This window comes from Schistocerca americana, chromosome 1 (genome assembly GCF_021461395.2).
Source record: "Schistocerca americana isolate TAMUIC-IGC-003095 chromosome 1, iqSchAmer2.1, whole genome shotgun sequence".
In the NCBI taxonomy this organism is placed as follows: Eukaryota; Metazoa; Arthropoda; class Insecta; order Orthoptera; family Acrididae; genus Schistocerca; species Schistocerca americana.
This window is the reverse complement of record NC_060119.1, coordinates 357,496,169-357,522,316: the sequence shown is the minus strand read 5'-3', so window position 1 is coordinate 357,522,316 and position 26,148 is coordinate 357,496,169. Positions and strand designations below refer to the sequence as shown.

The following is a 26,148-nucleotide window of genomic DNA, read 5'->3' as shown; positions in this document are numbered from 1 at the left end:
GTTTTGAGCACTAGCTCTGTTTCTTACCCCCCGCCCCGAAGGTGCTCACAGTTCTTTCGTTAGTTCATGCATGACGCAAACAGAGCCCCGAGCTATAGCGGCCAATTCTTCATTCCCTGGCTGCATTTCCTTCACCCTGCCCCCCTCCGTCCCTATCCTCCCTCCTTCCCCATTGCCACCTCCTTTCCCCCTCTCGGTGTTCCGATTTATGTCGCCCTGGCTATCCACTTGGTTTCCTGTATTGGTTGCAATTCTGTCCCTTTTGCGTGTTCTTTCATCTGTTTAGGTCCCTATTTGAGGTTTGACCTCACTTCAAAATTTCCTGTTTTTAGTGTGAGCCATATGGGGAAGAAGTCCCTCTCTAGCATCTACGGTGTGGATTCCTCTCCTCCCCCCCCCCCCCACCCTTTCCGTCCCCTCTCCCTTCCCCACCGTAGGTCCCTTCCACCCTGCTAGGTCACCAGCATGTGTTGCCAATCTCTGTGGTGGGGCTGTTACATGCTCATGTGGCTGAGCCCCTGACAACACAAGGATCACGCTACTGATACCTGAGCTGTTCCCTCCCCATATATGCTAAGGAGTGGTTGCTTATCTTCTTGGAGCATCGGAACTCCCAGCAATAGCCGCCGTGCCAGACGGCCCTTGGTGTGGATGGGCGGCGCCTGTGGGGAGAGCCCTGGTCGGAGTTGGTGTTATCAGTGTGGATGCTTGGCTCATGAAGTGTATCAAGCTGCAAAAATCTGGCTGTCCTCAAATGGCCGTCTCTTTGAATGGTGAAGAATCCTTGAATGCTGTTTTGTATGATTCGGCAACCTTCCCTTCCCTGGCTACACAATGGGAGGAGGGCCAGGCTCGCCATCTTAGGATGAAACCCTTTTCCCATTACCTTGTCTGTACTGGGATGGATGGGGACTCATTCACTGCCACAAAGCCGTTGTTTTTTGTGGAAAATATTGAGGAAGTGAAGTCTCTTAGTAGAATGCGGTCAAGCTCCCTGGTGATCAGAGCTGCTTCTGCCACCTAATCTGCAGCTCTTCATGCCTGTGAGCGTCTTCACAATTTCCCGCTGTCTGTCACTCCTTATCAATCTCTGAATATGGTCCACAGAGTAATTTTTCATAGGGACCTCTTCCTGCAAACTGATGAACTCGGGGCTAATCTGGAGCGGCGTGGTGGTTATTTGTTCGATGTGTGCAGAAGGATTGCAAAGACAACCGCACTGATACTGGCGCCTTCATTCTGGCTTCTGAGGGGGATACCCTCCCAGAGAAGATCAATGTTACGTGCTACAGATGTGATGTGAAACTGTACATACCTCCACCTATGCGGTGCTTTCGGTGCTTGCATTCTGGGCATATGTTTTCCCGCTGTAAGGCGGACCCTTTGTGTGGAGACTGTGGCCACTCACTCCATGAGAGAAGCCCTTGTGTTTCACCATCTGTATGTGTAAATTGTGCTGACTGCCACTCCTGTCACTCGCCGGATTGCCTGGCTTACAAGAGAGAAAAGAAGATCCAAGAATACAAGTCTCTGGATCACATGTCTTATGCCGAGGCTTGCCAAAAATGTGAGAAACTCCATCCAGTGTCACTATCTTCAACTTTTGCCTCTGGTACTTCCATTCCTCCTCCTCCCCCCCCCCCCCCCCCCCCTTGTTCTTACCCCAGCACCGTCCCACTCTCCCCTCTCCCTCCCCTGCAGTTCACACGGCCTCCTGTCAGGGAACTGCTTCCCCTTCCCAGCCGAAGAAGTGCCTTCCTTCTTCGGCATCTGCCGGTGATCAAGCTCCCTCCCAGGACCCCTCTCCCTGGTGTGTCTCAGGCCAGTTACCACCACTCAGCCACGAGGCACACCATCTGGGAGCCCCAAGGTTGCCTGTTCTGTTTTAGTTCCAGATCTTGCAGAAGCCTGTACTCCCCCTGTGCCTTGCCCTCCTCTGCCTCAGATAGAGAAGAAGGAGAAGAAGAAGAAGAAACATAAATCCCAAGACAAGTGCCCCCTGAGGTGCCATCTCCCCCCTCGCAACCTGAGTCTGACATGTTATTTATGGATGTCACACCAGCCTTGTCGGTGACAACTACTGATGGAGTGACTTGACCTCTTTCTCGGCTTCTTTGTGTCTACCTTGGACTCCCGCCACACGATCATCCAGTGGAATTGCAACTGATACTATGGTCACCTACTGGAAATGCAATGTCTTGTCTCCTCTTATTCCGCATTCTGTCTAGTTCTTCAGGAAACGCATTCTATGATGACTATTCTCCAACTTTTCGTGGTTATCGGGCATTCTGTCAGAACTGTGCTGGCCCCGGGGTAGCATCTGGTGGGGTCTGCACTTTGGTTCACTCCGATGTAATTAGTGACTGAATCCCCCTACGTACCACCTTGGAAGCAATAGCAGTTAGAGTGCAAGCGACTCTGGCAATCAGCATTTGCAATGTCTACCTCCCCCCAGGTAGACCACTTTCTTACATTGCAGTGCCTACCTTAATCCAGCAACTTCCATTCCCATTTGTCCTCCTTGGGTACTTCAACACCCACCATTCACTGTGGGGGAGTGTCACTTCAGTGGGTAGGGGTATCCTACTTGACCAACTTACCATGGACCTCGATTTGTGTCTCCTCAATGATGGTTCCCCTACCCATTTCAGTGCCGCTCATGGCACCTTTACTGCTATCGGTCTCATGATCTCCTCCCCTGCACTCTTGGCTTCCCTACATTGGTCATCCCATGATGACTTTGTGACAGTGACCACTTCGTGGTGATTCTATCATTCCCCTGCTGCTGCCAGGCAGACAGGCCCCCATGTTGGGCATTCCGCAGGGCCCATTGGCCTTTATATAGGTCTGCTGTCCACTTTGCACTGCTGACTCCCTATCCATAGGTCCCCCTCATCATCGGCCAGTACCATGGTGGACCAAGGATGTTGCAGTCGCTGTCCAGGACCACCAGGCACTACAGCGATTTAAGCGGCATCCTTCACAGACCATCCTCCTCACATTTAAGTGTTTCCGTGCTAAGGCTCATTACTTGATTAAACGGAGTAAAAAAGCAATACTGGGAGCCCCATGTTTCCTCCCTGTCCAGGGTCAGAACCTCTAAGGTGCTCTATGCACTGATCCATTGGTCCTTGCAGAACACTTCGCGACACACTTTGTGACAGCATTGTCATCCTCTTCCTACCCTACTACATTTCCCCGTCAAACTCAAAGACCCCCCCCCCCCCTGTTTCAGTCTGCACCATGTTGAGCCCTATAATGCACCCTTTGCTGAATGGGAATTGGCGCAGGCTCTTAGCTCTTCGTGAGACACAGCCCAGGGCCGGATTCCATCCACAACCAGATGATCCAACATTCCGCGGAGGCAGCAGCTTCTCAGGGTCTTCAACCACATTTGGCTCACAAATGCTTTTTTTGTCTCAATGGCGAGGCAGTATAGTTATCCCCATCCTTAAGCCCTGGAAAAACCCAACATCTCTTGACAGCTACCGCCCAATTAGCCTTATGAATGTACTTTGTAAACTGCTCAAAAGGATGGTCAACTTCAGATTATGTTGGGTGCTTGAATCTCTGGGCCTTTTGTCCCTGTACCAGAGTGGCTTGTGGGCAGGGTAACCTCCAACCGTCCCTTTACTCCAATTGGAATCAGCCATCCGACAGGCTTTTACTCACCTCCAGCACCTTGTTGAGGTCTTCTTTGACCTACATAAGGTGTATGACTTGGCGTGGCACCATCACATTTTAGTTATCCTCCATGACTGGGGCTTCTGTGGTCCCCTTCCAGTTTATATCTGTGTGTTTTTATCTTACCAGCTCTTCCGTTTCCGAGTTGATACATCGCTCAGTGCCCCTCAGATTCAGGAGAATGGTATCCCACAGGGTTCTGTGCTAAATGTCACACTCTTCCTCATTGCCATCAATGGGCTTGCGACCTCTGTTGGGCCTCCGGTTACCCCGGCGTTGTACGTCGACGATTTTTGCATATGGTGCAGCTCCAATTCCATAGCATCTACTGAGTGCCAGCTCCTAGGCGCCATTCGACGGGCCAATGCGTGGGCCACTGCTCATGGCTTTCAGTTGTCTCCCTACAAAATGCGGGTTTTGCATTTTTGTCGTCAGGCCACAGAACTATATTTAGGCAACCAGCTCCTCAATGTTGCAGCACAGTTCAGTTTCTTGAGCCTTATTTTTGATAACAAGCTGACATGACTGCACCACATTTGCCACCTAAAGACTACATGTATGCGGAAACTTAATACTCTCCACCTCCTGGCCCACACATCTTGGGGTGCAGATCATTCCACTCTTCTCCATCTTTACTGTGGTTTGGTCTTGTCCAGACTAGATTATGGTAGTCAGGTATATGGCTCAGCAGCTCCTTCCACTTTGAAACTCATTGAACCTGTCCATCCTTGTGGGGTACATCTCGCTATTGGTGCCTTTTGTACTAGTCCTGTTGATAGTCTCCTCACAGAAGTGGGGATCCCCCCTGCACATACCCAACAGAGCCATCTCCTTGTTTCTTACACAATTGCCATTTGCCAATTCTCTGACCATCCTCTGTAGCCTGTGCTCTTCACCAATGAGGATGTCTCCCTCCTAACACCCGTCCAGTGGTGGGATTGCCAGTTGGCATGCTTCTCACTTCCCTCTGTCAGGATGTCCACCTCCATTCATTGGATTGCACCACATGTCTTTCCTTCCATAACCCCCCAACCCCCTCACCTTGGATGGTGCCTAGACCATGGACTAGGACTGATCTATTCCAGGGTTGTAAGGTCTCTGTCACTCCTATGATTTTACGGTGCCTTGTCTGTACCACCCTTGCAGAGTTCCAGGGTGCCACCATCTTTTACACTGATGGTTCCAAGACTATTGATAAGGTGGGATATGCTTTCACGTCTCCTACTGACTTCGAGCACAGTTTATTGCCGGGGTCATGTAGTGTGTTCACAGCAGAGCTTCTAGCCATTCACAGGGCCCTCCTTGTTTCTTAGGCCTCCCTCCACAGTGTTTTAATTTGTTCAGACTCCATGAGCAGCCTGCAGGCTATCGACCGAAGTATTCTCATCACCCTTTGGACTCTGCTATCCACGGCCTTCTCTCTGCCCTTCAGCATGCCACCTGTTCAGTCATCTTTCTCTGGGTCCCAAGTCATGTGAGCGTCCCAGGGAATTAATTAGATGACCATTTGGCTAGAGAAGCAGATACTTAACCCCCATTTCCTTTCATGATTTCAGCTGCAGATATGCAGATCTATATCAAATCTGTCTTTGCTCAATAGTGGAATGCCATCTGGAGTGCTACTGCTCATAGTAATAAACACCGCATAATCAAGAAGTGTACTGCAGTTTGGCACTCCTCTTTTTACTCCTCTTGGAAGGAGTCCACTGTTTTGTGCCATTTACGCATTGGTCATACCCGGCTCACCCATTGTTTCCTCCTAGGTAACGACCCACACCCACAATGTGCTTGTGGAGCCAGACTGATGATATCTCTCATACTGGTGGAATGTCCCCTTCTTTCAGCCCTTCGTGTTAAGCGAAGTCTTCCCGATTCCTTAAATTTAATATTAGCAGACAATCCATGGATGGCTGAACTGGTCCTCAGTTTCCTCCATGAAAGTGGTTTTTATTTCCGGATATAAGGTTCTCCTTCAGTCTTGGAGTAGGAGCACGGTGGTTGTGGTTTTGACTTCTTTTAGTCTTCTCCGTCTGTGACCCCATGACCAGCCCCCTTTTTTCCAGTTTTTAGATTTGGTCTCACCTGCTGTACCTTTACTGTGTGTGTGTGTGTGTGTGTGTGTGTGTGTGTGTGTAATGTTATGTTCATTATTTTATAATCTGACTCCCATGATTGGATCTGTCCACTTTTAGCAGACCCTCTTTCTTCTGTAACTCACTTCGGAGTCGCGGGAATGATGACCTCCCTGTTTGGTCCCATATCCCCCCTCAATTAATCAATCTGTCAATCTGTTTCTTGCAATAGTACACACACACACACACACACACACACACACACACACACACACACACAACCATACAGATGTCCCAACACACACTCCTGTGGCCGTGGCAAAACATTAATTATTCTTCACTTCAGTATTTAGAACAGATCACAAAGCAGTAAATATTGTGATGCAAAAAATAGTATCTTAACAAATGCAACCTTTTCTTTCTTTACTCCCTCAGTCCCTCCCACCAGCTTAATATCATATGGTTAAGGTCGTGCTGCTTCTTCTAAATGCAGTTTCAGTGAAATTACCTTTTAGTCTTTTACTATTTCAAAAAAATCTTCTTGAAGTCCTCCTTTCTCAAAGTGCTGCATACAGTCTAAATCCTTCCATAGCATTTGTTCATGTAACTGGTAACTGTAAATCTTGAAGCTGTATCATTTTATGGATTTCCTTTAATTTATATGATTTAAACTTACTCTCCTAAAACATCACCGTAAATTATTTAGAGTGTATATTATGAGATACTTGCATAGATGGCATACTTTGCTAAAACATCACCGTAAATTCTTTAGGAAGTATATTAGGATACACTTGGGTAGACAAGGTACTGCAGTCTTCAAAAAATGAAGGACATATGAATAATGCGTGGAAGACTGCAGAATCTTGAGGATATGAGTCTCTACGTGTTGGACTATAATGATCAGGAACACACTACAAAAGATGGCATGACTGGAGTGGAACTCTTAAAAGGCCAAATCCATGAATGTAAAAAAGAACAACACAATAAATGGACATCTATGAGTGTGCAATTCAAAAATTCAGTGATTGTAGATGCATATTTAATTTTATATGTTTTTCCAACACAGTTCAATACTTAAATATGTATTTACACATTTTTTTGACGTTGCTGTGTTGCTTTACCAGTAGTATATTCTCCTCCATCGAGCTCAGCTCAGCCTACCAGGTGTGCCTGTACAGTTTTCTTTGGCACCAGTAATATATGGTGGTACCAAATCAAATCAAAAATTACGAAAGTTCATTGGAAGACGTGTGGAAAAAAAGGATTAACCCTCAAATATAAAAACTTGGAGATAAGTGTTGCCATCTGTTGCTGGGTACGGGAACTATCAGAATTGACATTGGCAACACTTATCTCTAAGCTTTTATGTTTGAGGGTTAGCCCATTTTTCTGTGCATGTCTTCATTTATTATATTAAACAGATTTTCTTAGTTCATCCTTCAGTTATCAACTACAAATGTTGTCAGAGCGAACTGCTGCTCAGTTATTTTTTTGTACATGGTGTGGTATCCACTATTTTTTAATGTCAAAACTCCTTATTCCCTGACAAGTGTTAGGAAAGACAAGCCACATCATACCCTCTATGGGAAATTAGTAATTGTAAGTGGAGCTGTCCCTGAATAAATTTTAATGGACATCTGAGATTTTGATACATATATCAAAAATTGTAGCTTTGTGACAATGTATGCATTAAGTTTGAATCAGATGTAAACACAGTAGTTCACATCCTGTACATTTATTAATGGGATTGTTTTATAATGTATTGTCTGTACTAGGCATACAAAATATTTTACTGAGACTGGCTTTTATTGTGGAAAAAACTTTGTAAGAATTGTTCTTACTAAAAGTTTACATTACTATGATATGTTTCAGAATACTCCTGTGGCCAAAAATTATCACATGTCAACACCACCTGAAAATTTCTTTTCAGCACCGTTCATCCTTATGCCTCGTGCTGTCATTACATTTTTGATTCACCTGCTTTGTGTTACTTTTTCCTAAACGTGGCATTTTGCACCTAGACAGAAGTAGTAAGTGACAGGAGTAAATCATAGGACTGAGTGGGGATTGGACCATTGACATCTGGAATTGCAGCCTTTAATTTATTAGTTGGCTATAATGCTAGCTCAATCTCTCATTAATTGCAGATTAATCCTATCCTCCACTGGTACCTGAATGCTGTTATGGTGCTGGATCCATGTGGTACAATGAAAATACTTTTGTACAATTTTCTGTTGCACGATTGGAAAGCCATTGGAATTTTACCTAGTTTTACACAATCTATGGATTATCACTACCAGACGTCATCTGCATTTGTTGACTTTTTACAAAATCAATTTTCACATTGCAAGAATTATGTTTGCTACACCAATGCTTGTTTGTAGCTAGTTTTATTCACTTTCAATACTGACTGCAATGCTACCCAGCTTGCAGTTGCTCTCATGCACATACTTTCATTGTAGTAGCCAAGTCTCTGTCAGCTTCAGCAATTGGCATGTTTAATTATTATTGTTTGTACAGCTTTGCAGCAGTTACAGAATATACAAAAATATTGCGAATTAAGGAGAAGAAATTGTGAAATAGAAGCACAGGATGCATTCAAGGTGGAATATTTTTCAGGAAGTGTAAGCTACTGTCTGCTTCAGCAAGAGCTGGAGAAAGAGCAGTTTCTCAGTATTTGTTTCCTTCTCCTGACAAATAATTCCCTACCTCTACAACAGACTCAGAGGTAGAGCATATCCCCTGTTGCCTTCCCATTTCCGTGTGTTTATCTTTTTTGAAAGCCTATTAAATCATTAATTACATAAATCACAAAGAAGTGGAACATCAGCTATTTCCACTCATTGAAATGCCATTTGTTGAAAGAATAATAACCAATCATTTGATTTGACTTATCCATTCATATTACACAATTATCTAAGTTTCCTACTCCAAAACAGCAATTGCAAGAAACAATGTAAGTAACCAGCAAAAGTAATATGGGACACAACACAGTAAGACAGTATACAGAATGATGTTTTAAGTTACAGATTATTCAAAATAAAAAATGAGATGGTGGAACTATGCAGATGGCCTTTCTTTTAGTCAACAGTAGTCCCAACAATTGCAGCTGTGGATGCTCGGTACAGACTAATAAGTGGGCATTGCTCTGTAGACAGCAGGAAGATATGTAAATTAAGAGTTTATTGTATTTTTTAAGCTTTCTGAATTTGTATTTTATCATCAGTTTCAATTTATTTTTATTTTTTTCTCCCAAGGATCCAAGAAGAGCGAGAGGAGAGACATAAGTATAAGGGTGTTATTAAATCTACATTTGAAGATGTTCAGAGTACGAAGGCTGGTATGTTTTATGAATTTTTTAATATTTATTATCTGTGTCAGTTAAAAATTTACTTCAATATTAATGTTGCACTAAAATGTTTTTTATAGGTTTGTTAAACTACCATTTAATATGAATAAAAATAAATATTTAATGTTAGCAATAGGCCTGTGAGAACAATGTTATTCCCAAGCATATTTTTTGTTCCAGCTTTTTATTATTTTTTAAATTAGTGCACATTGTCTTATTCATCTGATTCCTCTGGCAAAATTTTGAGAACTAGTCATTTTTATTTCATGGGCAATTTTCAGTCCATTAGTGATTTTGTTAATTTTAGTATGAGATGGATGATGATAACTCATAATTAATCGCATGATTCCATGTACTACTACTACTACTACCACCACCACCAACAACAACAACAACAACAACAACAACAACAACCCTGGATTAAAATAACAAATTTGCAGTTGAATTCATTGACAAAGGAAAGGGTCATCATTGTTGATTTGTCTTTACCCATGTGTGCAATTTAGTTTTTGCAGCAACAGCTGCGGGTTTCTACATTGTATACGTTCACACTTCCCTTTTAATGTGCAATGTGGAGTTTGATTTACAGGGGCCATTATAACCATATACTTTTCATCACACTTTTACTGCTATCTTCAAGCAATCTTTTGCCCGAAAGAAACATGTTGCTAAGAGACAAAGCACACAATGTAAGTGAATCAAAAATAGGTACATTACCAGGTAGTGTCAACTGGCGCTGAAGGGGACAGAGTGGCAATGCTGAAATGAATTGACAACATGACAAAGCCACATTCTCTGATTAGTTGTCACTGTGATAGCTGACCCATGACCAACTGTCCTTCAGTCACTTTGTTTTTCTGATACAGGCATATAAATGTTTACAGACTGTTCCAGGTTTATTGTTTTTCTAATCATTTCTCAAATGTCTCATTTGAATATTTATTTGGTTTAAGCTCCAGATTTCATCCAGTATGAATCTTCCATACTACAGTAGTGTGTGCTTTGTTTTGAAACTTACTGACATATTAAAACTATGTCCAGGACGTACTCAAACCAAGAAGCGTACCTTAGTGCTCTTACTGACTAAGCTACCCACCTGCAAATCATGACACTTTCTCACATTTTCAATTTCCGTAGCCAGTAGTTTCACTGTCTGAGAAATTGAAGTACGAGTCTGGACCCACCATCACACTATCATTTGAAGCTGTGTGGACAGATTGCACAGTGAAACTTAAGGTTGTAAATGTGAGGCTTGTTGTGGCACACAGTTAAAACATTTTACGTTTGTAATAACCCTCTCTTGTGATGCCAAATTTGCATAATAGCATTCTTACTTCTGTTGCAACCAAAATAGCATATGGTCATGTCTCAACAATAATGATGATGCAAAATTATTTTCAGCCTGAAAGTGCTGTGTTTGAAATATATGTGAAACTAGCAGTGTTTATTTTCTCAACTTGGTAAACAAATTTTAGCACTGGAAAGTAATCATTATTTCTCAGTTTTCATGTTTCTGTATAATGGCATTTGAATTTTTCCAGAAACTTTAGCCTTGATACAATAGTAAGTTCTGTCTGCAACACATACTACAGTTTCACTTCATCTGAAACTTTTTTTATTGGTTCTCAGTATTGAGATGCTTTGTTTGTGGTTGAAAGTTGTCTACATAGACACCATATCTGGGCCTATGTTTATACATTTGTGCTGTTCAGGCCTTTTTTTGTTGGGAAGAGTATATTTTTTAGACAGTGCTTCAGACTTTTTGAGGTGATGGGCTAATGTGCTGTAATGTTGGATGCTGCTTACCTCCTCTTCATTCCAGAGATCTAATTATATATTTCCTTTTGCTGGTAGTTTTTAGAAAGTGGATAATGAAGCATTCTATTATGTAACAGTCGTTAGTGGATCAGCAACTGTATGATTTATTACTGAAATTACTAGTCATTTGAAACTAGTTCAACTACACTCAGTTTTAGCAGTGTCTCTTATGTCACAATACATTGATTGTTCCACACTGAAACTTTAAAACCATAAGAATGTGGCACAAATCGTAACACATTAGCGAGTGCGGGCGATAAATGCTGACCCAGTTGTGATGCAACTGTTCACTCGCTACTTCAGTGCTGCCCCAAGCATGTGCATGCAGCAACAATCACCATTTCAGAAATCATCATCAGGGGGCAAAGATAACTCTAACATGTAGAGCATGGATAAAGCAGTAGCAGGTGCAGTAAAATAACACACATCCTGCAGTAATGGAAAGCAGTAAACCTACAAAAAATTGCAAAATACAACAAAGATACTTCATAATGGTGTTGGTGGTGGTGGTGGTGGTGGTGGTGGTGGTGGTGAGAAAGGGAAATTAAACCCACTATTGGCATGTAGCCTGCTCCTCCATAACAGTACCAAAGAGACCATAAAGATTAATGCCTCCATCCAATGCATGGATCACCAACAACAGTGTCACGTGCTCTCACTCCATGGGAGAGTGGAGAGAGCTTTGGATTTTAACTCCAGACTTTAACGTGATTTCTGGTGAACAAAAATTTTGTGCCATCTTTTTTTCTATTGCTGGCCAAACACTGGCAGTGAAAATTTTTCACTGCAAGCATTCAAACCGTCTCCCTCTGCTTTGAGAGCTGCCGCACAAATGTGCATTGTCAACCTTGAGTATTATTGCATATATAGCATCCCAGTATGCTGAGGCCTGACCAAGGTCTTCATAGACATGCACTTTCCCCCAGATAGTCCACAAACAAATCTCCCCGGGCCATTTCCCCACACACTCATAATCCTCACCCATCCCCAAGATAAGGTACAAAGGAGTGCCCGATTTGTCATCCAGTACCATCGCAGTCTGCAACAACTGAGCCTTCGTCAGGGCTTTGATTACATATCATAATGCTCTGAAATTAGGGTAAGCCTACCCAAGATCCTTCCCACTGCTCCTAAAGTGGTGTTCTATCATTCACCCACCTCAACAATATCCTAGTCCATCCTGATGCCACTCCCAATCCCAACCTCTTACCATAGGGATCTTATCCCTGAGAAAGACTCAGGCCCAGTCCACCCAGCCAGCACTTTCTATTCCAGTTCTGTCAAAAGGTTATCGTACCCCATCAGAGGCCAAGCCACCTGTGAAAGCAGCCATATCATTTACTATCTCTGCTGCAATCACTGCACAGCCTTTTATGTTGATATGACAACCATCCAGCCGTCCACTGGGATGAATGACCACTGCCAAACTGTGGTCAAGAGCAAAGTAGACCACCCTTTGGCTCCACATGCAGATGAACAGAAAATGCTTGATTTCAATGACTGCTTCACAACCCAAGCCCTCTGGATGCTCCCCTCCAATACCAGCTTTTATGAAGTGCGCAAATGGGAGTTATCCTTCCAACACATTTTCCATTCCCGAAATTATCCCACCCTCAGCCTACGGTGGCGCCCTCTGCCACCACATCCACCCGTCATTTCTCTTCCCTGCTCCTCTCCTTTTCCATTCCCTTCCTCCCCTCCCCATCCACAACTCACAGCCTCCTGACCTGTTACCTGTTGGTAGTCTAGTCCCTGCACACTGTCACTGTGCTTGTCTTCCCCCGCCTGTAGCCTACTATGCCTTTCCCTTCCCTGTCCCCTCCAGATTGCTGCTTACATTCTACATGACATTTTCATTCCTGTATAAACTGCTGGAGATGGCGCTCATGTGCCCCATACCCTGTAAAAATGCTCAACACTTACAGGAACCCTAACTTTCTAAATCAAAGTATCCTTCAGGTATGAGAAGAGACAGTAGTTCGGTAAAGTATTAATAAAAGGGATAGTAGGTTAGTCTCAATCCAAGTTACAAGAGATCCATGAAGCACATGGAGGATGGAGAATATGGGCATTTGAAATAGAATCTGTGGGTAGCACTAGAAGGAGAAACAACATTTCTTGTTGTTAATCACTTAAATGCAAAACAGTGCAGTGGCTTAATGTATGTCTGATTTAGTAGGGAAAAATTCTCAGGGAAGGATGTACTAGAAAATGTAGCAGGGGCATACCAATTTATGGAAAGTCATTCCCACTATACATTTCATTTGAAGTTTGATTGTAATAATCACAATTAATCACTTTAACAAAATGATTTTTATTTTCCACAACATTTACAGTTATATTTTGTCCAGTTAACTAATAATTTGTGTTCTCAATTTCTTAATTGCTCTAATATCTCTGAATGCCTAACTCTACATACATTTTATAAAGGTTTCTTTTTATTGTCAGTTATTTAAAAATTTCAGCTAGACTGGTGTGAATAACCTTTCACCTTAACAGTCCTGAAACATGAGTTTGTTTGCCCAGCAGCTCTTGCTAATGGGTACTCCACTATGAGAAAGTAGGGCACAATTTTAAAAGTTTCTTGCTTTGTGTTGTACTGGGGCTCGACAGTGGTGTGTGCTGTCTACCTATCACACTTACGAACTCACATTTGAGATGCTATATGAGCAATTGCAATGCTTATTGGACATCATATAATCAAATTAACAACAACACCTGCAAAAATACCTGAGAACTCAACACTAAGATGCTGTATAAGCAAGGGCAGTGCTCATTGGACATTACTCAAACAAATTAATTCTAATCTTTATCAATAAATCTGAATGCTACAAAGTGTGGACATTCATTTTGTAATGGATATACTGTTACAATGAGATTACAAATTAGATGAACAAGTGACTGATTACTATTTAAGAGTAGCCTAATCAGGACCAGGTGTAGAACAACTAAGTTTGGAAATGCAAGGCAGGTGTGTGTTTAACAATATTTATATATTGACTCAAAGTTTGACACGAGTCACAATGAAAATGATTGATAATCAATTAATAGTGAACCAAACAGTGATTCTTGTAAAATTTGCAGCAAAGCTTGGCTCACTGTATGGTCAAATGCATTATGTACTTCTGACACTTTGGATGATACCTCACTTTGGATGATACCTCACAACTATCTGGAAGACTGCTTGGTAAACTTGATAAGCTCTCCTAACTTGTGCAATTTTGAAATAAATGGATTGAAGATCTATGAAACAGCACAATTAATGTTGCAACACATTGAGTAGCAGATCACGCAAACTGTGAGCTGCTCAGAAAAGCAGATAGCACAAATGCAAAGTATAAAACTTACTCAAAAATTCAGCAGATGCACTATGCTGAGGCTGTAGCAGGTGCCTTCCTGCTGAAGTTTCCCATCCATAACTTGCAGAATGTAACTTAACATCAAAGAGTTGGTACTGGATGATTGCAGTGTCCCACTCATTGGTCTTGCCCTTCACACCAAGGCACAGACGTAAACTTACTTGATTGGATGACAGTGATGGAACACCAAATTAGCACCTGATGCACGCCGTAGCTACAGCAGTATGTTCTTACGTCTGCCTGCAGGAAGGTGCCTTTAGTAACACTTGGTGATTCTGTAGGAATCATGATGACTTAACACGGACTGTGAAGGTGAAGGTGAGCACCAGCTGTGTGACAGAATCACGCAGTTGGCCTGGCCTTGCTGACTTCCGCAAACACTAGTTCCTTGGGAAACTATTTCCGATACTCAGAGAGCCCTGCAGTCAGCCAGAGGAACAGGAAGTGCACACTTGGATTCACTCATCTTGGTCAAGACTATTTGAAGCTTTTTTCCAGGCCTAAAATGACACATACTCTCCTCCAGCATAGTCACAAGTTATTAATCTTACTGAATGTTATAAGAAAAACAGCAGTAAAAGGTTAAAATCTTCAGGAGACTTACCTGTCATTTACCATAACCGATTGGATAGATGATGTGAAAGCAAAAATTATCAACCTGAGTCCCCAAGAAACTTAATTCATTTATGCCTTTGACTGGTATTGTGTACATTTAAATAGATGTATGTTCAGAAAATGCTGGGACCATGTGATGGGGCCATCGGGACCCATCCACTTCTTAGGAAATGTGTCATTCAGCACATCCAACACATTCAAACTCCATTGTGAGGGTGCACCTTCAATCTGGAAAATGGTGGATGGCTGCATAATCTTTGCACTATTCACGGATGACGTGGTTTTTAGGAGTCCCAAATCCTAGTATAGTGATTTACATGTACAAAAATGTATAACGTTGCTGCATCTGAAAACAGACACCTTTTCAGGTAGTCATTTTCAGCATGTAGGGAGGCCCAATGGGGAAATGGAAAATGCATGCCGCAGAGGACAATCATTTGACTGCAGTGCTTGGACCATTTGCACTTTGTACACAAAAAAGTGTGATTGTTTATGGACACTTGATCTTACTTCCTGCAATTTGTGAGGTGCTCGACAAATTGACTCCAGATGTTGCACTGAAATGCAATTTGCACCCTGTCAACACCTGTTGAGGCACAGTGAGATGCTCACTTCGATGAATGTCTGAGACTCTCTCTTTAAAGTTTTTGAACCACCTCATTATGCTGTTTTTGCCCATGGTTTTCTCTCATTCCGCTGTTGATAATTACACAGCACCATTGTTACAGATTTGGATTTTGTGTGCCAGATGACACATTGTACCATCTCCTGATCTGTCATCATTTTGATGAGCTCCAACTCAAATCCGCAATAGAGGATAAAAAAAGCAAACTTCGAAAGCCGCTACCATTATTAATATCCAATTATGGATTTTTTTTTAAAAATGAGAGTGGGATTTTAGGGACACCATGTTTTATGTTTTACTTTGTTCAAAAATGTCCATATATTATAATTAAACTAGGAGATGATGATTTACTTCCTATTGATTTATCTAAACATGTTTCTTTATTGTGTTAACAGCTCCAGATGATGCAAAGTATGGGTCTTATGACAATGGAGATCCAACAACCACCAACTTATACCTTGGCAACCTGAATCCAAAGGTAAGAAAGAGGATAATTACAAATAAATGTTCTGAGATTGAAACAAAATTTCTCCTGCTTAATTTGGATCACATGTTGAGCTGAAGAGTCTGTTTAGATTACTGAAAAGCAATTGATGGAAGTATTTGGGCGGTATGGTCCATTGGCAAGCATAAAAATTATGTGGCCTCGTTCTGATGAAGAAAAAGCACGTGGAAGAAACTGTGGCTTCGTCGCTTTCATGAACAGGAAGGACGGTGAGCGCGCACTGAAGTGTTTAAATGGTATGTATTGTGTCATTTTTTTTACATCAGTAGTTGGAGAAGATTTTGTTCTGTTGTGGACTGCATTAATTCTAGTTTATTTTTAAGTTTTTGCATTGTTGTGCATCTTGTTATGGTAATAGCATAATGACCCTTGGTTGACAGCATTTACTATGCACATCCCATATTCTTTTCTGTATTAGTTGCAGAAAATTGGACCTTTTTGTCAGCAGGTTAACCACACTTTAGTCAGGACACAGCAAAATCATTAGTGATGAATTGGTGTTACTGAACTCTTCCCCTTTAAGTATTTAATTAGATAGATAAAAAATCTACTGATCAAGTGGCGGAAGAACACTCACATAAAAGACGGTTGCAATTTGCAAGCTTCTGGAGCCAGTGGCTCCTTCTTCAGGCACAAAGATTGAACGGAAGGAAGACGGGTGAAAGAAAAGGACTGGAGAGGTCTAGGAAGAGGGGTAGATTTTGGGGAAGTCACCCAAAACTGCAGGTCAGGAGAGACTTACTGTATGGGATGAGAAGGAAAGACTGAGTGTTGAGGACTGCATTGGACGAGATTTGACAACCTGACAGCTTAAAGGTGGAAGACCCACGGTATGCATTGGACGAAATTTGAAAACCTGACAGCTTAAAGGTGGAAGACCCACAGTTCTGGGTGACTTTCTCGAAATGGACACCTTTTCCTAGAACATCGCCAGTCCTTTTCCTTCACCCCTCTTCATTCTCCTTCAACCCTTCTGCCTGAAGAAGAGCCACTGGCTCCGAAAGCTTGGTGAGTCGATATTTTATCTATGCAATTAAATAATTTTGTCAATAATTGATTGTTTTCATTATTTTTATATATAAAAAGTCCAAATGCCATGAAACATGTAGATATAAAGTTAAAAATGGGCAAAGTGTGTATTAATGTAACCTAGGGATGGCCAAGAACTATAAATATGCAGAGGATTTGCATGCATGCAGGTCTCTCCTGTCTGACTGCACACTTTCAGCACTACTGCGCGCCGCTATCTCAGTGGGAGGATGGGAAAACGGCAGCACGCCACATTGTGTGACAGTTCAGTTGTGAAAAGAATAGCGAATGGTTTGAGTGCAGCTTGGTTTCACTTTCATATTTCTCAACAACGTGGATCACAAACAGAATGCTTTTCACTATTATTTGAAAATATTTTGGCTCACTGGATACAAAGTAACATTTGTACGTGTCACAAATTGTCAATGCATGGACAGACATAATTTCACAGATTTTTTTCACTCAAGCCACCATATAATCATGACATATTTAGTTACATAAGTGAAAAGAGCCATTTACATACATATGTTGATCGAAACATTGATATCATTCTTGCAGCTTCATCATGGCGATATGGGAACCCTTTCCAAGCAAACTTCGTAGAACTCCTGGACTGTTTTAAAGTAAACCACTCAATCTTTTAAATGGAAATTACAATGCAGATTGTTCATTGACATATCTGAAAGTGCACAGTGGTGCTGAAATGGCAAACAGCTCAAAAACATGTGAGATTGGGAGTGTCCTAAAAAGTTTAAAAAACTGTTCCTGTAATTATTTAAACACAGCAATGAATTCTTCAAAATTCATGTTTTCTTTAATGCCAGGAAAATTGAGTGTGTTCTTTTTCAGAAGTTGTCCCTTCCACAATGTGATTTTCTTTTTAAATGTCTTACTGCAGTCCTGTGCAGTCAAGTCCCTTAAAAATGCGAGGGCCACAATCAATTACAGATCTTCTAATTTTGCTACCTATTTTCTGTTTTCATTAAAAATTTCAACAATAGCAGCCCCTAAATTGAAAAATCTGTCCCGACATTCCCCTTGACTTAACAAATATATTTCACAGCAATATAAAACATCTCCACATTCTTCTTTCAGTGACACCAAAAACTGTTGAAACTGACGGCATAATAATGTGTGTGACTTCAGTTTACTATTTGTATCAACACTTCGGTCACATGCTCAGTGCCTGCAAATTTGGCAAATAATGGTTTTTGGTGTTCAAAACAATAAATCTTGTAAAAATAGTCTGTTGGACATTGACATTTTTTTTCTCTTTCAGGATCAGCTAAACCTTTAAATTCTTTTTGTATGGTGTTAGAACAATGTTCTGTAACAAATTTGTGGCAGCGATTAATTATGTGACTGCAGAATAGATATTGATAATTCTGTCCCTTCTCTTCAAAAAATAATGTGATTTCCATTCATTTTTAAAGGCTTGTGACACTAGTTCTCTAGATTGTCTCTTTTTGTGCAAACAGCTATTGCATCTTTGAACTTCCTCTGTACCACAAGCAAATAGCGGGGGATAGACAGTGCTACTACTATGGTTCTGCCAACTGAAGAAAGTTGTGGGGGGGTGGGGGGGGAATGCCAGAACAAACAGTCACGTCATACGGCTAAATGAAGTGTTGTGTTGTATTGATGAGTAGTTCTGAAAAAGATTGAGAAAGGCCAAGACGTACAGAACAGTGTTGAGACAGGCTGAGCCACAGGCCACACCCATGCAGCATGTTGTGCACACTTGAAGTTGACATGGCCTGCCCTCATATTAAGCCACATTTTGATGGTCTGTGTAATACATTATTAATTGAAGTTCTGTAGATGAGGAACATTTGTGCTCCTCCCAAAAATGTTATCTACTCTATACGACATCAAAGAAATGAGGCATGTGCTATAAATTTTTGTACTTACTGAATATGATTAGTTACTGGTGGCTACATTCAAAGTAGAACCCATTTGAGTTCACACTGCTCAAAATATTTCTGTCATTCATTATACATGAGTCTCTGCACTTTGCCTGTTATTGCCTTATGACAGAGCACAGGAATATTTCTGTAGTACTCCCCCATGTACTACTACTGAATCTATTGATTTTCGTGAAACTTGTCACAGCACTATGATGGAGCTCAAGATCTAAAAACTATTGAGCCTAATGTAGCACAGCAAATAGTTCCTTAGTTATGTAAGCAACCAGATTTTGTTTTTGACAAGTTATATCAACTCTAAAAGTTCAGAACAAATCTGTCTAAGTTATTCCATACTTTTGATATGGTTATAATAGAGGGAAACATTCCACGTAGGAAATATATATCTAAAAACAAAGATGATGTGACTTACCAAATGAAAGTGCTGGCAGGTCGACAGACACACAAACTTTAAAATACATAAAGTATGTCCTGATATTTCAGCTGTCTCACAAAATTCTCCCTCTGTACTGGTTCCTGAGTTGAGCCATTTTTATGGTGCCACAGTTTCATTGACAACCTCCTAGCAACGGAAGTGCTTTCCTTTAGGCAGTCATCTCAGAGACCAGACATTTCCTTGTAGTTACTCATGTGGGTGCCCCACAGTCTTGTTGAAATGCAGTGTATAATGTTCCACATTCTGTTATTTTCTGCTGTACCAGCTTGTGCCATTTGTCACTGATTAGCAATTCCCATGTATCTTTATTGGCTCCTCACAAACTATGTGGTGTTCTGTTATTGCCAGTGTGTTATGCTGTTGTAATTGCATGTTCCATTTGTGCTTCAAAATGTATCCATATGTAGGCCTTCTGGTTCTCGGTGTGGATGCCACCGCATTCTCATCAAACTTCATTCACCACTCCAGTGTGAATAGCATCTACGCCATCCTTTGTGGATCCTTCATGTAAGCAGTAGCAAGTTGGATAATTACCCCATCCAAATGCAATAAGTAAAATGATTCCCCCTAAGAAACAGCAATCAGTTTTGGAGACATTTGTGTTCTGGTGAGAATATAAGTGTGTTTTATTTATTTTACCGTATGATATTTCACTGCATGCACAAGGATTTTATTAAATTTGAAACCTGTTGTGGAGGTGTGGCCTCTCTCGGTGACACAAATGATTCCAGGAATACAAAAATAAAAATTGAGTTGTGGGAAGATAAAGAATTTAAAAGTGTCTTTCATCAATTTGGTGTTGAAATTATCATAGTGGACTTTTTCTGGGAACAATGCATGTGTTATAATGTATTAACGTTAAGTTATGACTTATGCATAGAAACTGTTTAATTATATCATTTGATTGATATTTCCCTGAAATATTGGGTTCTCCCAATATATGACAATGTCTGAATTGCACTTCAATTCATATGGAATGTGTGTTTATTTTACAGGCAAGGATGTTATGTCTTACGAAATGAAACTGGGTTGGGGAAAAGCTGTGCCTATACCACCACACCCCATATATATCCCTCCAGCAATGTTGGAATTAACAATGCCACCACCACCATCTGGATTGCCCTTCAACGCTCAGCCGCACAAAAAGGACAGGCACAAGGTATGATTTATGCTGAAGCATTCTCTGTTTTGTAAATAAGTTACATAAAACTGCAACCAGCTACTTTTTTGAATGATTATGTTTTATTCCATGAACCAGTTCTCAAACCTTTTCGGGTTCATGTTCAGATGGTTTCTGAAGGTTACATAATTATTTTTAGCATAATGATGGGTGCTGTCTCTGTGACAAGAAGATGGAACACACTTTAACGTATCACCATGAATATTGTTTATCTTTCAGTATGGATGTAAATTTAGTTTTTTACTTACTGCGACAGTATGGGCGGATTTTTTCCGTTAGTGTCTATCTGTTTGCTTCCATTTTGATGGCCAGTTTGTATAGCAGTTTGCACACTTTTACACCATCTATATGAATTTGCACTCTTGACAGTGAAACTTTGCCAGCATCCAGCATGTGCTATACAACTGTTGCTTGTAACAAAGATATTGACAAAAAGATGTGGCATAAGTCTACTTTGCATAGAGACACTATTTGTTCTTTTTTACTTGCAGTAAAGTCGATATAAGGTCAAATATTTTAATCAGACTGGCGATAACATAAGAGCACAAAATAAATAAATGAATTACTACAAGAACAAACTTCAAGTGATCTGATGTCTTATTTCTATTTGTATATTGACGTATAATGCAGTCAGTTTGTAGCAAATATTTTAATTAAGATTGGCCTTAACCTGAATGCCCAGTGTTCAATAATTCAGAGTTATTGAATTTGTAATGAGGTAGAGCTTTTTGTATGACCATGACCTTTATATTTAAATTTCAAATAATAATAATAACAAACCTCCAAATGGACTGTTGATTTACTTCTGTTCTTACGTTAATATTATCTGTTATATTAAAAAGAGTAGATTCTGTTTATTTTTTCTATAGGTAATATGTAGAAAAGTTATAGTGTTTGTAATGGACTGTACACTTCATATTTAAAAACCAAGAACAAAAGGTCATGTGAACTGTTGACTTATTTTTGTTCTTGCATTAATATGACCTGGAACATTGGTAAAGGCAGATTCTGTTTGTTCCAGCTAGAAGCAATATGTATAAAAGTACTTATTTATTTTAACAGTAGAGGGCTTTACCATTTAGAGATATAGTACAGGTTTTATTCTGTGGTAGGATATTTGCATTGACACCAATGGCGTTAAGATGTAAGGAAAGGGGTAGGGGGTGGGGGTGGGGTGGGGTGGGGATGTAGGGTTGATTGAGTGGTTAGTTGTTTTGAACTAGTAAATCTTCAAAGTTCTGGTGGAAAAATTTGTTTCTCAGTTCAGTTTGGTCATTGAGTAAGTAGTCAGATGCTGTATTTGTGTAGATAAGTATTTCAGTTTCTTCAAGAAGGTTAAGTATCGTGCATTTGTTGGCAAAATGAAGTATTTGGAGGTTTTGTTCTGTGCCGTTTGTAGAATGATTGTGTTGGGCAAGATGTGAGGCAAAGTTTTATTTATTCAGGTTGTTACGACGGAGCACATCTATGTGTTCTTTAAATCGTGTTGTGAAGCTTCTACCAGATTGTTCAATGTAGAAGCTTGGACATGAGTTGCAAGTGAACTTGTAAACACCTGACTTTTGATACTGTTTTATAGTACACTCATGCTCATAAATTAAGGATAAATGCAGAATGTGGTGCCACACAACGTGGTATTACACAAAATTGGCGCTAATAGCATTGGCACATAGGGAACAAACATGACACAGATCTGTAAGTCCACGGTATTGGTGATAAGTTGAGAGAACCGTCCCGAAAAACATGTGCTACAAAACGCCACAGTTTCCTGCGCATGTACTCTGACATCAATATGGGATATGGTCACCATGCACATGTACACAGGCCGCACAACAGGGTGGCATACTCCGCATCAGGTGGTCGAGCAGCTGCTAGGGTATAGCCTCCCATTCTTGCACCACTGCTTGTCGGAGCTCCTGAAGTGTCGTAGGGATTTGAAGACATGCAGCGATACGTCGACAGAGAGCATCCCACACGTGCTCGATGGGGTTTAGGTCTGGAGAACAGGCAGGCCACTCCATTCGCCTGATATCTTCTGTTTCAAGGCACTCCTCCTCGATGGCAGCTCGGTGGGGCCGTGCGTTATCATCCATCAGTAGGAAGGTGGGACCCACTGCACCCATGAAAAGGTGGACATACTGGTGCAAAATGAGGTCCCAATACACCTGACCTGTTACAGTTCCTCTGTCAAAGACATGCAGGGGTGTACGTGCACCAATTGTAATCCCACGCCACAACATCAAACCACGACCTCCATACAGGTCCGTTTCAAGGACATTAAGGGGTTGGTATCTGGTTCCTAGTTCACGCCAGATGAAAACCTGGTGAGAATCACTGTTCAGACTATATCTGGACTCGTCCGTGAACATAACCTGTGACCACTGTTCCAATGATCATGTACTGTGTTCTTGACACCAGGCTTTACAGGCTCTCCTCTGACCAGGGGTCAGTGGAATGCACCTTGCAGGTCTCCGGGCGAATAAATCATGTCTGTTCAGTCGTCTGTAGACTGTGTGTCTGAAGACAACTGTGCAGTGGCTGCGGTAAGGTCCTGAGCAAGGCTACCTCCAGTGCTCCGTGGCCGTGTGCGGGCACTGATGATGAGATATCGGTCTTCTTTTGGTGTTGTACACTGTGGATGTCCTGTACTGTAGTGCCTGGACACGTTTCCTGTCTTCTGGAATCGTTGCCATAATAATGAGATCACACTTTGTGACACACGGAGGGCCCGTGCTATGACCTGCTGTGTTTGACCAGCCTCCAGTCGCCCTAGTATTCTACCCCTCATAATGTCATCAATATGTGTTCTTCGAGCCATTTTCAACACACAGTCATGGTTAGCACGACTGAAGAAATTTGCACACTTACTCGCTGCACCATACTCTGACTTGCACCAACACACCTCTGCATATGTGGTCTGCTGCCAGTACCACCATGCAATGACCGCAGGTCAAATGCACCGCATAGTTATACCTCGAGGTGATTTAAACCTGCAAAATGCCCACCAGAGTATTATTTCACCATGTATCACCATTATCCTTAATTTTTGAGCATGAGTGTAGTTTTGGTGCTGTGTATGATTTTATTTTGTATTTTATTGTTGGTGAAGAATCTTATTTTTATGTTGTATGTCTTGAAGAGGTTGGCAATTTGATGAGAAGTCTTCCCTAGGAAAGGCAGACTTAAAAATGTGGTTGCCTTGTTTGTGGGTGGTTGTTCAATAGTTGGTTGATTTAATTGTGCTGTATGAATTAGTTTACTAAATCTACATCCATATCAACAGATAAACAATAGTCATGGCGATACATTAATGTGTGTTCCATCCTCTTGTCACAGAGCCAGCACCCAGTATTATGCTAGAAATAATGATGTAACCTTAGAAACCATCTGAAGACGAACCTGAAAAGGTTCTGTAACCAGTTCATCTAATAAAACATAATTATGCAAAAAAGTGACTGGTTGTAGTTTTATGTAACTTCGTTACATTAAATTAACATTCCTGGGTTCTAAAATATCTGTAGTGGATAAGCTTAATTCTCTGTTTTATTTTTCAGAAGCAAAAAGTTACATATTAAAATTTAAAAAAAGGGGTGAAAGTTATGAAACTGGAACAGACAGATATACTTAAAGCCGCTTAGGGAAAACAACTGAAAAAGATGAGTAAATATGTATGAAACAGAACAGATTAGTATGGCTAATTTAGCCCAGTACTGGGTAATATTGTCAGTTGCTCTAGGAGTTCCCAAGTGCTAGAGGCTGCACTGGAAGGCGCACACATATTGTGTTACTGGGACCTCGCCACAGCTGCACAGGTTTGATGGTGTTGGGTATCCCTATTTTTGCAGATTTGCTCTAAATCTTGTTCCTGTTGCAATCTGTTAAGCTATTTCCAGATTTCAAGGTGGCCAGGGGCTGGTTCTTACGTTTCCATCCAGTAATCGTCTTTTGAGATTGGCCCCATGTATACTTTAGTCTGAGTTCGATGATCTTAGTCCACTGTTCTGCGTCTACATCTATAATCTGCAAACCACCGTGAGCTGCATGGCAGAGGATACATCCGAGCTACTGAGTTTTCTTCCTGTTCCATTCACATACGAAGTGTGGCAAGAATGATTGTTTGAATGCCTTTGTGCCAATAGTAATTATCCTAATCTTATCTTCATGAGCACTATGTAAGTGATACGTAGGGGGTTGTAGTATGGAGTGTGGCAAGAATGATTGTTTGAATGCCTCTGTGCCTGTAGTAATTATCCTAATCTTATATTCATGAACACTATGTAAGAGATACATAGGGGGTTGTAGTATACCCCCAAAGTGATAATTTAAAGCTGTTTCTTCAAGCCTTATTAATAACTTTCTCGGGATAATTTTCATCTGTCTTCAAGAGTCTGCCATTTCAATTCCTTTAGTATCTCTGTGAAAGTCTCCCTTGGATTACACAAACCTGTGACCATTCGTGCTTCCCTTCTCTTTATACATTCATTGTAAACTGTTACCCCTATCTGGTACAAATCCCACACTCTTGAACAATATTCTACAACCGGTCACACAAGTGGTTTGTAAGCAATCTCCTTTCCAGATTGATTGCACTCCCCCCAGTATTCTACCAATAAACTGAAGCCTACCGCCTGCTTTACCCACGACTGAATCTATGTGATCATTCCATTTCATGTGTGACATTGATGTATTTGCGAGAGTTGGCTGATTCCAGCAGTGACTTATTGATATTAAAGTCAAAGGGTACTATGCTTTTTCATTTTGTGAAGTACGTAATTTTACATTTATGAACATTTAAACAAGTTGCCAATCTCTGCACCACTTTGAAATCTTATCAGGATCTGACAGTTTCTTTCAGATAGTACTTCCCTATAGATAACTGCATCATCTGCAGAAAGCCATATTTTACCATTAATATTGTCTGTAAGATCATTAATATACAACATGAACAGCAAGGGTCACAACACACCTCCATATGGCATACCCATACATCTACATCTGATGATGACTCTCCATACAGTCCAGTCACAAATTTCACTTGATACCTCATATGATTGTACTTTTGATAACAAGTGTAGGTGTGGTACTGAGTCAAATGCTTTCTAGAAATCAAGAAATACAGCATCTACCTGATTGCCTTGATCCAAAACTTTCAGTATCTCACGAGAAAAGTGTAACTCAGGTTTCACATGATAGATGTTTTCGAAATCCATGCTGCTGTTCTGAGGAAGTTAATTCTTGGCTTTCTAAACATCTGTACATACATTTTCTGAATTGTAACGATTTTCAGTATAGAATATTGCAATTGGGAACTAGCTCAGATGGCTGTGAGTATGTTGCTCTTGATCAGAAAATGAAATTTTTATATGTCAATACAGAACAGGTGTAGACCATTAGCAGCAGATCATTTAGTGAGAAACAAAGATATGAACTTATCAATTAGTGTTTATTACACCGATTCTCGGCACAAAAGTAGATTCTGAGCATATGGTACGCATTCTGGAACCATATTTCTGTGACTTATTCATTGAGTGAAACTGTACGTGCTGACTTG

General features: G+C 41.0%; 1 protein-coding gene across 1 annotated transcript in view; it reads left to right on the top strand.

Annotated features, from left to right (window-relative positions):
• Positions 1 to 26,148, top strand: part of LOC124599864 (U2 snRNP-associated SURP motif-containing protein) — a 158,761-nt gene that overhangs the window by 15,604 nt on the left and 117,009 nt on the right. Inside the window, exons 5-8 of the mRNA XM_047136113.1 lie at positions 9,014 to 9,096; positions 15,918 to 16,000; positions 16,098 to 16,263; positions 20,413 to 20,576. Of these exons, the coding sequence (XP_046992069.1) occupies positions 9,014 to 9,096; positions 15,918 to 16,000; positions 16,098 to 16,263; positions 20,413 to 20,576 (496 nt within the window). The remainder of the gene's footprint in view (positions 1 to 9,013; positions 9,097 to 15,917; positions 16,001 to 16,097; positions 16,264 to 20,412; positions 20,577 to 26,148) is intronic.